At 41.0% G+C, this 11,347-nt stretch overlaps 2 protein-coding genes across 2 annotated transcripts in view; one reads left to right on the forward strand and one right to left on the reverse strand.

The window, feature by feature from the left end:
• LOC107094027 (homeobox protein OTX1 B) overlaps positions 1-2,960 on the forward strand; it is a 6,405-nt gene extending 3,445 nt beyond the window's left edge. The window contains exon 4 of the mRNA XM_015389420.1: positions 529-2,960. Within this exon, the coding sequence (XP_015244906.1) occupies positions 529-1,281 (753 nt within the window). The 3' untranslated portion in view covers positions 1,282-2,960. The remainder of the gene's footprint in view (positions 1-528) is intronic.
• A 6,603-nt stretch (positions 2,961-9,563) lies between these two features.
• The window catches only part of wdpcp (WD repeat containing planar cell polarity effector), a 125,236-nt gene continuing 123,452 nt past the window's right edge, over positions 9,564-11,347 (reverse strand). The window contains exons 16-17 of the mRNA XM_015389425.1: positions 10,800-10,905; positions 9,564-9,599 (exon numbers count right to left, since the gene is read on the reverse strand). Of these exons, the coding sequence (XP_015244911.1) occupies positions 9,564-9,599; positions 10,800-10,905 (142 nt within the window). The remainder of the gene's footprint in view (positions 9,600-10,799; positions 10,906-11,347) is intronic.

The raw sequence follows: 11,347 nt of genomic DNA on the forward strand, positions 1-11,347 counted from the left end.
TAGAATATTCTATATTTTGCAGCTAATTGCTGTTTATGATGTAATTTGAACAGAATAGAATATTCTATATTTTGCAGCTGATTGCTGTTTATGATGTAATTTGAACAGAATAGAATATTCTATATTTTGCAGCTGATTGCTGTTTATGATGTAATTTGAGCTGAGATGCAGAAACTATGGAGATGCTGCAGTGCAATGCCAAACAAATGCTGATCTTAAAAGGCATAATGGCCTCTGTCTCACAGTTATTTCCAGAATGTGTGTGTGAAACAAAATGCTCTACAAAGTCCAGCCCTCTCAGTGCTCTAGAGTTACCCTACTGTGTGGTGAAACTCAATAGCCTGTTATCTTAGAGTCGTCTACCAGGTATGAAATTAGACCCCTGGCTGATCCAAGCCAAGGGGCCGAGGTGGAAATGAACCTTGATGGATAATAACCCTCAATTTTCCTCCATAATGTACTCCCAGCATGGTCAAGGAGATTTTTCTTTCTTCTTCTTGCCTGGTAACTCCTGTGTTCTGGTCGTAGGTGTGGTTCAAGAACAGGAGGGCAAAGTGTCGCCAGCAGCAGCAGAGCGGCAGCAGCGCCAAGGCCAGGCCGCCCAAGAAGAAGTCCTCTCCGGCCCGGGAGAGCACCGGATCGGAGAGCAGCGGCCAGTTCACCCCTCCGGCCGTCTCCAGTGCTGCCTGCTCCTCCTCCTCCTCCACCTCGTCCACCAACCACTCCGGCCCTGCAGCTCTTAGCAGCACCTCTACCTCCATCAGCACGGTTTCCTCCATCTGGAGCCCGGCCATCTCTCCAGGAAACGCCCCTGCTCCCGCCGTCGCCCCGCTCCCTGAGCCCGGACCCCCGTCCAACGCCTCCTGCATGCAGCGTTCGATGTCTGGCTCTGCAGCTGCCGCCACCTCCTACCCCATGTCCTACAACCAGACGCCGGGCTACGGCCAGGGCTACCCCACCCCCTCCAGCTCCTACTTCAGCAGCGTAGACTGTGGCTCCTACCTGGCCCCCATGCATTCCCACCACCACCCCCACCAGCTGAGCCCCATGACGGCCTCCTCAATGTCTGGCCATCCGCACCACCACATCAGCCAGTCGTCGGGGCACCACCACCATCACCACCACCACCAGGCCTACGGCGGTTCCAGCCTGGCCTTCAACTCATCCGACTGCCTGGATTACAAAGAGCAGACTGCAGCCTCCTCATGGAAGCTCAACTTTAACGCCACGGACTGCTTGGACTACAAAGACCAGGCTTCCTGGAGGTTCCAGGTCTTGTGATCAGCCTTTTCTGGGCCCCTTTCCCATCCTGCTCCCACTTCTTTCCTTTTTCCAGATTAGTTTGTTGCTTGTTATTAAAAAACAAAGAGTTTATGAACCGTAACGATAGCAGCAGGAATGCTCAGCAGTCGAACTGCTTTTTCCTCCCACCTGTCCTCCATATCTAAACAAAAAAAAAGAAAAACAACAAAAAAGAAAAAAAGAGTCCTGTTGAGCATCGGGGAGCAGCTTTGTGACGACAAAGAGTGGCTTTATAAAAAAAAACAAGTTATTTCAACAAACTCCTTTTGACCAGCAGCCCTCTGGATGAGAGGAATATTTTCCCTCTGGTTCACCGACGGGAACAAAGCCCCCGCTGTGCCCCCCTCCCCTCTTCTCCCTCCAACCCCCATCCACTTCTGTACAGTTTTTATTTCTCAAATTTGTTATTTTAGGACAACAGAGATTTTTTTTTTTTTTTTAGTCAGCTACAGCGAGGAGCTGAAGTATGTAAATATCTATTTGGGTCAGTTACAGTGACCATGTTTAGTCGCTTTCTTTTCCTGAATTTAAGATTGTTTATAATAACTTTGGGAAGAAAAAAAAAGAAGCTGTATGTAAATCTTTCTAAATATTCCAAAGATGATAAATTGGCCATGAGGTTGAGCTTTTATTCCAAGGGGGGCAGAAAAAGAGAAGAAAATTTGACATGTTTTGGATTTAAGGAAAAAGAGAAAATAGAAAATGCTTCTGATCGGATCCAGACTTTATTCCAGCCTTTTCATTTTCCAAGCAGATCTCCTCTTTGGAGCTTTGAGATATGGGACGTTTGAACGGCAGCAGCACTTGGCTTAATCCTGGAGTCAAAGTATTTTATTTTTTCTTTTTTTTCCCTTTTTTTGGGAGGAGGGGGGGAGTTTTAATGCTCCAAAATAGAGGGAGAGATGTTGAATGTATCTTAAAAGCAACCACACTTGCATACATGTTCATCCAATAAAGATCCCTTAAGTCAAAATTAATTTTCCATAAGTGGATTCTGTCTGTTAGAGCTTTTTTTTTTTTTTTTTCCAGAAGCTTGTACAAACCTAAATGACAACATCCACACTCCTGTTTTCTCCTGTCTAGCAGTCACACTTTTATTTCAAGGCTTGTTTATTTTGTTTCTCTCTAATTATGGCGCGTTTAATGCAAATTGGTGCGTAATTAAAACAAGCCTTGAACGCATGTAGGGGCCCGCATTTCCATTTTAGAGAGCCGGATGTTTAATCCTCTCTGCCTGCCTTAAATTGAAACACTAACGTCTCTCCTTGCTTTAGGGAGGTTAATGTTTTTTTTTATTTATTTTTATTTTGACTCTGTCGTTTAGCGAGGAGGGGGGAAACAAAACACAAGGAAGCCGGAAGACATTTGATCGAGGCGTAATTGAACGCACCGCAGTAATTGCGTGATAATTACTGCTGGTTTCTCCAAAATAACCCGCAGGAATCTCGGGGTCTGTGATGCGGTAATTAGGGAGGTGGGGCCAGGTTAGGGGGTCACATGTTAGGAGGAGACTTCATCTCTTCTAAAGGCCGCACTGAGCTCAAATACCTTCATTTGCCCTGAAAATAATTAGACTTTTAGTCTTTGTCTAACATTTGTTATTAAGAAACTAAAAAGAAACATAAATGTGTACATTTTTTTTTGTCACATAAAATTTTGTTAACGCACTATTTAAAACGCAGGATTTTTTAATGGGATTAATTTCAATAAAAAAAATTAAAAGGTAAAAATTTAACTTGCAGTCAGAATATTAATATTGTTTCTTTAAATTCATTTTTATTTTTCTTTTGGTAATGGTCTACACGCTTAAAAAAAGCTTCAAACGAAGCTTCCTTTTAAAGGCCATCAAGCTGAAAGCCCCCCCACCGCTGGCAGCAGCTGGATCAATATGCGCCGAACTGGACATGAAAAGCTGTTTGCGTCAAGACGCGCAAACAGCGCAGCGTCCGCCAACAGCGGCGGATTTGTTCGGATTTGCATCAAACAAACATTTGCAGACCAATCTTGCGCGATTTGTTTGCGGACTTCTCAGGAGCTGGAGGTTCTCTATGAAGCAGCTGCGACCAAACATTTAAAAGGAGGGGAAAAAAAGAATTGTGTGAGAAAACTGTCTGATGGAGGATTGGAGAAAATAAATCTGTTCTAAGAAAAGATTCATTAGACGGTCTGATGGAGAAGAGCTGCTTCTTAGGAATAAAAGACCACAGATTAACTGTTTTTGTTTGTTAAAAAGGTAAAGTAAGCTTTGTTTTTAATTTCTAATCCAGATTTAAACTACTTCCAAAAACTTTTGCATTAAAGTACACTGAAAAAAAATTATGCAACCGTTTTTACTTTGACTTAATATTTATTTACTTTAAAACACGTATTTCATGTTAGGATAGTAGGGCATAAAACAGTTGTGTTTAAGTAAATATGATTAAGTAAATTCCACATGTAGCATTATTTTTTTCAGTGTAGAAGCCATTATGATCTGAAATAATTTACCTCTACTGGGAATATATATATATATTTTTTTAATAAAGACAAAAGATTGGCTTCAGAAACAAATTTTTCATCAATAAAACCTTCAAAGGACATATTAAAATCCTAAAAAGTTTTGTATCCAAGATTTATTTGTTTTTTAGTCCAAGTGTCTTTTTTCTTTTTGTCCATATTTAGAAACATAAAAGAACAAAATGCTATTTGCAAGAGCTTAAAATTATTAACATTTTTTTTGCTTTACAACAATCTAAGAACTTTAAACTTAATTAACCTAAATTGTTGTCTTTTTGTGTGAAAAGTTATGAAAAAAAGTCAAAGGAGGGGTTTAATCAAAAAGGAAATGTTACATTTTGACTGTAAGAGGCTGAAGAGAAAAAGTCAGATGTTTTTATATCGAAGTGTTTGAACAGAAAAAAAATCTTTAACTTCTTAAATGCTCCAAGCATCCACCTGACAGCTGTCAGTTTCCCGCCGGCCTCATGATGCATCTCTGGCATCCATGTTTTAGTGCTTTTAGAGGCTTTAAGGTAAAGCATGGAGCTAACATCGCTTCAGATCAGACCTTTTTCTGATCTTAAAACCTGAGGTTCTAAAACAAGCAGACTGTTAGAAAACAACGGCTTCCTGCAGCATTCAGAGCTAAACGTTCCTGTGCTGCTGTGGTAGATCAGTGTTTTAACCACAGCTGAGGCGCTGCATATAATCCACATTGATTGCTCCTGTTTATGGTTTAACCCTTCGGTTTTCTCCTCCCTTCTGGTGACGTTGTGGGAAACTAGTTGGACTGGAGGCTGCAGAGCTTTTGCTCACCCTCAGATCAGGAAACCACCTGGAACCACGCTGCACTTTATATTTGCATTAAGAGTTTAGATTTCTATCAGCGATGGAGGCCAGGAGATGAAACTGGATTGATCCACCAGTGTTTTGGTTTGTAGAATCTCACAGGCCTCAATAAGCCACAGCATGGTGCCAATACCATTCTCTTCCATTTCCACATAAGAAAAGGGGAAAAAAAGGACTTCTGCTCGTCTTTCGTTGGCTAAAGCAGTGAGAGGAGGATTATATTAACCTGAGAGGTTAATCTGGGGTCAACTGTACAGCGACGTGGGTCTAAACTGATCAGCCCTCTCTGCCTTCTTTGTTTTGTCCAAAGTTTTTCTCAAACCTCTTGTTCAGTAAAAGTCTTAAACACAAAGATGGAAGCAGATTTCTATGGTTCAATGTTATAATTTATAAAAATTTCAGCAAAGAAACCACAGACCTCTGGAACCCAAACCTACGGCAGGTGGGAAAACCTGAGGAGGTCTAACAGATAAAGTTTCCCAAAAGCTCCAGGAGCTTTCATTCAATTCCCTGCAGGCCTGGTCCTCCCCGCCTGTGGCTGCTCTTCTGTAGCTGGGAGAACTTGGAGGACTCCGGTTACCTGGTCTGGACGTGTGCTGGAGATTGGGTCGCTTTGTTGGACAAAGCTGTGGCTGATAAACAGCTTTTGCTTTGATTGTTTAGTGCTTTAATTGATTGTAGATGCCAATGTTAGTGAGAAGATGGTAGAAAATCTTCCTAAATGTTCATTCTGGAGTAGATCAACTTATTATTGACGTTCCTGTTAAACAGAAACAACCAGAAGTTTAAAATCCTGGTTTGGGTAAAAAAAAAGAGATGCTAAATGTTAGCATGCTAACCCAAAAATCCCTGAAGTTCAACCACAGTGCAGCAAACAGCTGATCTAAGGCCAGCGCAGCAATCAGATGGTTTCCTTCCTGGTTTGCTTCACCTGACGGGAATTCAGACTGAACTGGTAACAGCAGCTCTCTGTGGTTTCCAAACCCTTCAGATGACGGCTGCTTGTCCCGACGACTTGAGAGTCTCCCTTTTGGTGAAGCAGCCGCATCTTGGAGAGGAGGGATGGATTAGGAAGGTATTTGAGGGGAATTATCTCATCTGAAAAGGATGCAGCAGACCCTCGTCCCAACTTGTCCTGGGAGAGCTTAATGGGGGCTTACTGGCCTGCAGGCCTCGACGTTTCCCACAGAGCCTGATCACTCCACATGGAAACTGATGGCAATCTGAAGTTGGTGGTTACGTTTTTTTTATTTTATTATTTAAATGGATTTATGTTCAATTACAATATTTAAATTTACACATTAATAGATGTTTGCCTCTAAATTCATGCAATAGAATGACCTCTGATTTTATCAGCTAAAACGTAACTTGGAGGGAAAAATATATTTAGTACATCCAGCTAGTAGAGTGACAGGAACATATTTAACAGATTTGTTTTGTTTTTGGTTTTTTTGGTGTCCTGTTTTGCCAATAAAGCTTCAGGAGTCGATTTCCCAGAGCCAAACATGTTTTTAGAAGCAGAACCTTATGGTTGTTAACATGGGGTTCTGTGGAACTTTATTATAAGAGGAACTAATGATCACGTACAATGGAGATGGAAAGGAGAGGGAATAAGAATTGATTTATTTATTGATGGCAAAATAAAAAACAGCTTAAAGGAGATTTACCAGTTGTTTTCATTTAGTTTCTTTTTTTTTTTTCTTTTTTTTTTACCAGAATCTTAACATCAAGACTAACTTTAATCTGAGTCAAAGGATATCAGACCCCCCCCCCCATCCAACTGTATTTGTTTACTTCCTGCCAAATTCTAAAATAAAAAGATGTATATTTTAACTTTTAAGAGATACCATGTGTCTAAATATCTAATTAATTAGGAACGCCTGGGATGTTCCCATGATATTCCAGTTATTAGAGTTGTGTAAATAAGAGTTAAACCCATAGATGGATGTCTGTCCCCCTCAGGGGAGACGGCATCGGACCAATCAGGGGGCATCATTAGATGCTACCAGGTTTCTGCAGAAACTCAGCACAGCTGTTGCATCGAGAAGACATAAAAAAAGAGCAGATAACCTGAGAGCTGGAGGCTTGATTCATTTCCAAAATGTTAACAAGGCCGTTTCACAGCTCCAGCACCCCGCGCAGTATGTTAATACCGCTAATAAGCCTATCTCTGCAAGTCATCACGGATGGCAAAGATCTGAGGCAGTGTTTTAGAATAAAGCTGCCGGCCACGTTTTAAATGAAGCATTTGTGATTTCACAAAGCCGACATAATTGCTCAAAGGGTGACTGAGGAGACCGTTTGGTCCCGTCCTTTTTTCCCCCCTTCTTCTCTGTATCGCGTTATTTAATTTTGTGATGAGTTTCCAACGTCAAACAGTGCAGGGCATTGGGGTGGAGGGAGGGGGGCCCGGGCTCAGCTTTTTTTACGCAATTTTGCAGCTTTTCTTGAAGCTGTCAAGTCAAACAATCAGGAAATAATGCAGTGTTGGTTTGTAAATTATAAACGTGTCAAGAGATGCTGTGAGCGCACTGACAGATGCCACTTATCAGAGGCTTCCTCTGCACTGTGACTGTATCATCAGAGGGGAAATATAACGTACTGATGTTTACATAAGAGAAGTATTAGTATCAGTCACAAATGTAATTCCTTTCAGCCGTCCCTCTCGTGTTGGATTGACTACCCGAAGAAACATACAATGATTTTTCTTCTTCTTCTTCTTCCTTTTAAAGCCAACAAAACAAAAAAAGAAAAAAAAAAGGGTAGAAAAGCCCCCTCGTTGATCTTCTGTCCATTTCCAGCATCACTTCTTGTATATTTTTTTGGTTGGAAATCCTCTTAGAATGCAAAGTAAATAGATTACGATACAGTGAGGGATTAGAGCTCGCGCGGCGCTGTCAGATTAGTCGGCGAGAGCAGCGCGTCGACAGCTCTGACACGGCTGTGGCTGCTGTTCAGGAAAGGGGCTCTCCGCGCGATGGATGCTTTAAAGGCGCTGGCTGGCTCCCGTTCATGAATAAAACTACGGCCCGTAATCTCAGCCAAAACACACACACTTACAAAACACACACACGTGTGCAGGGGATGTTTTCACTGTCCACTATCGCTGCAAAAAAAGGCGCTTAGTGGAAGGTTTGGATATGTTTACAATAGAAAAAATAAAATAGAGTCCTGTCAGATAATCAGCCACATTTTTATTGGATTGTTCTAAAAAATAAAGATATTTAAAATCCTCTATGTTGTTTGATTGTGGACATTAGGTTTTAACAGGTAAGTTTCCTTTTTTCAATTAAAACCATCCAGATAGGCTTCATGAACTATTGTATCCCAGCAGATTATTTGGGAATAAAAGTCTTTTTTTTTTTAAACCATTCCCAAATGAACCAAATGAAGCGTCCCAGGGCCGTCCTCATCCTGAAAGTAAATAAAATACAGAAACAACTTTTACCAACACATGAAAATAACATTTCCATCTGTTGTGGATCATTTCACTCTTATCAGATCTTATTATTTGACAGAAATCTCATAATTTATAATAAATGATTCTGTTAGATTAACAAATGAAGGCATGATAAAGAGCAAATAAAGCTGTTTTTGTTTTAGAAAACATGAAAAAATTGATTCAAATCTGACATTTATATATAAAACCCTGTTTGCAAAATGATAAAATCCAACAATAATTGCAATGATTTGCATAAATGTCTAATATCTAAAAATATTTCTGCATAACAAAAAAAAAAAGTTATAAAAAGCATAACCTGGACATCGAAAACAAAGAAAATGGATTTAAACCTTTATTTTCATGTCATGGTTGGAGGTTTCATAATAAATGGCTCAGTATTTGCACTGAAACACACATTTAAAGGAAGGACACTGTACCTGTTAATATGCGTTTGCATTTTGTCACATTATTCACAAACTTCAGGTTATTTTAGTTGGAATTTAAAGGACAGACCAACATGACGTAAAATTAGGTGGCTGCATTTTTCCTCATCCCATGTGAATCGACCATGTTTCGTCTGCATGTGAAGTGTGACTGCAGAGCGTTGGTCCTACCTCGGGTTCAGGTGTGGAAACAGGGACACTTCTTAAAGGCGCAGGACATCTGACCACCAGGACCAGATTTAACCGGACTTTATAAGTCTCTATTCTGCTGAACCTCCAGTCTCTTCTGAAGCCTCCTGATCTGGACATGTTCATGTTTTATAAAAGCATCCTCACAGCATGACACTGCCACCACCATGTCTTACCGTTGGGATGGTGATGAACAGGGTTTGATCTAATCCAACCTGAGCTCCTTCTAACCCTAAAAGTCTTGTACCCAGCTTTAATCATGACTTCCTCTGGTTTTCTTTAAACAACCGAGACTTTCTTCCCTCTATAGTTCTACAGATGACAGATTTGTGAGGCGGATGAGTAAACCACCAAAACACAAATCTCCACACGCTCCGATCTGACCCGTTTGAAACATACCACTGAACTCAAGCTGTTTATGTCAGCAGCAGAGATCACGCAATAACAGGCTGATTTATCCACACAAACCTAAGTGAATGCAGAACTTTAGCATTATCTCCATGAACTGAAATAGTTTCATTTTTATGTCCCCATTTTGACCACTTTACTTTGTACAATGCCTCACTTCCTGTCTGGTCACTATGCAGCGAGGCTCTGACCTCTGATCCTTCACCTGACATACGGTCGCAGGGACTCGCTCACAGTCAGTCCCACTCACATCAGAATGTTTCCACTTCTACAGACCTCATAAAAGCTCATTTTTATACCAAATGCTGCTCTTCCAGACAATGCTTTCCATGTGGGAGCAGTGAGTTTAGGAGGAGGGAGCTGGTTTTAAAACCCTGATTTCCAATGAATCCACTGAAGTGATGGGCAGTAATGTGACAAAATGCGGCGTGCTTCTCCATCAGTCGGTCCACTTACATTGCCTCCGTCTGCGTCGCCTCCACTGCTTCCTGCATAAACACAAAAGCACCACTGTTGTTTCACTTCAGCATCAAACAGGGACGATCACAGCCGCTTCACATGTTCTTCAGAGTCCAACGCATCGCCTTCCTGCCTTCTAATAAACGTAAAGAAATGTCACTTCTGGTGATCTCCCTTTGCTTTGAGCTCGTCGTTAATAAGGCTGTGATTGACATTAAAACCCCGGCATGCCTTAAACAGATATTCAAGCTGCTGATGCTAATTCCCCCCCACCCTTCAATAGCATACAGTCGGGATTATAAAGCGAATAAAGCGACAGAGTGATTTGGTACAGAGGCGATTGCTCAACGTAAATAAAATGGAATGACTAAACTGTAAAGAGCAGGAGGGAGACGAGAGACAGAAGAGATGTTTTTCTTAATGGATGTTTCCCTAAAAGACCGGCTGATGATCTCAGACATTTGAAATAAAAGCACTCAGGCCACTTTTAGAGAGGCCGTATAAGCAGGACGCCGCCTGAGAACCCTTGGTTTGGACGCTTTAAAAGCTCTGAGTCCTCAAAAAGTGTTTACAAATCTGTTTAAAAGTATTTGCCAGCTTACAGATTTCATGTTTGCTTTTTTCTCCTCACACCTACATGTTTTAGCCAGTCTAACAGATCACATGGTGTTAACCTTTTATTAGTTGTGAATCGACGACTCATTCAGGAATCTGAGCCCAGAATATCATCTACAGGCCTCATTTCTTCAGTTTTAATGCTGAGATGGAAATGGGGGAGAATGAAGGCTAAACCTGCCGCTGACCGGCAGGAACAGAAAGGTCCGTCACATGTTAGCCTCAAAACCTTAAATGATCCCCGACTCTTTGTTCTGCAGACTGACAGGAAAATGTTTGAACTTAACGACAGCCAAACATGGAGGTCAGGGGAGGCTTTGCTGCAACAATATCCAGCAGCTTAGTGGCTAAAGAAATAAAAGTGCCTAATCAAAGCTTAGACTATGATGACTGATATGCTGCATATTAAGCAGTGATGTAAAAAAAAAACCTTCCTAATCATCACAAACACCTGATGTTGCTATCAAGTGTCAAAAAAGTGAAATAAAATCGATGATCTAAAACATTTTAAGGCAAAAACTAAAACAGAGGAACATTGGAAAGGGGGTGAAATCCCTCATCAAACCGCTGCACATCTCTATTTCATTTGAGTGCTTTTATTTTGTGCTTCCTACCATAGAGGACCCACCTGTGTGACTCAGCATCCGGAGCAGATCTGGACTGACGACCACATGGAAGGACTCGGCCTGTGCTCTTCTCTGTGGGCGCCGCTCATCAGCTCTAAACAATGTCAATAACAGAGCTGGATTAGTTGGTCATCTATCAAACATAACATCTTCAGTATCGGATCAAACATTCTAACATAAGATTTAAAAAAAAACAGCTTCACTGGGGACAGAGCTATGAGTTCAGGTAAACTACAGCTGCCTCATCAGTTTATAGGCTGTTTTAATAAACTTTAGTGGGAATTTCCTGATTTCTTTAAGTACCAAACCTTATAATTATGTCTTGATTAACACTGTCTGATGTTCTGACAATAATGAGATCAGAACCTAGTTTGTTTCATTGCTGCAAGAATGAGTCCTCAGATTCTGTGGCAGGTGGTGGATATGGTAGCAAGGTCTTCAATGGCATCCCTCACTTAATCTACATCTTATCCCCTGATGTGTATATATATATATATATATATATATATATATATATATATATATATATATATATA

Source organism: Cyprinodon variegatus, unplaced genomic scaffold, assembly GCF_000732505.1.
Source record: "Cyprinodon variegatus isolate N-32 unplaced genomic scaffold, C_variegatus-1.0 Scaffold458, whole genome shotgun sequence".
Classification (NCBI taxonomy): Eukaryota; Metazoa; Chordata; class Actinopteri; order Cyprinodontiformes; family Cyprinodontidae; genus Cyprinodon; species Cyprinodon variegatus.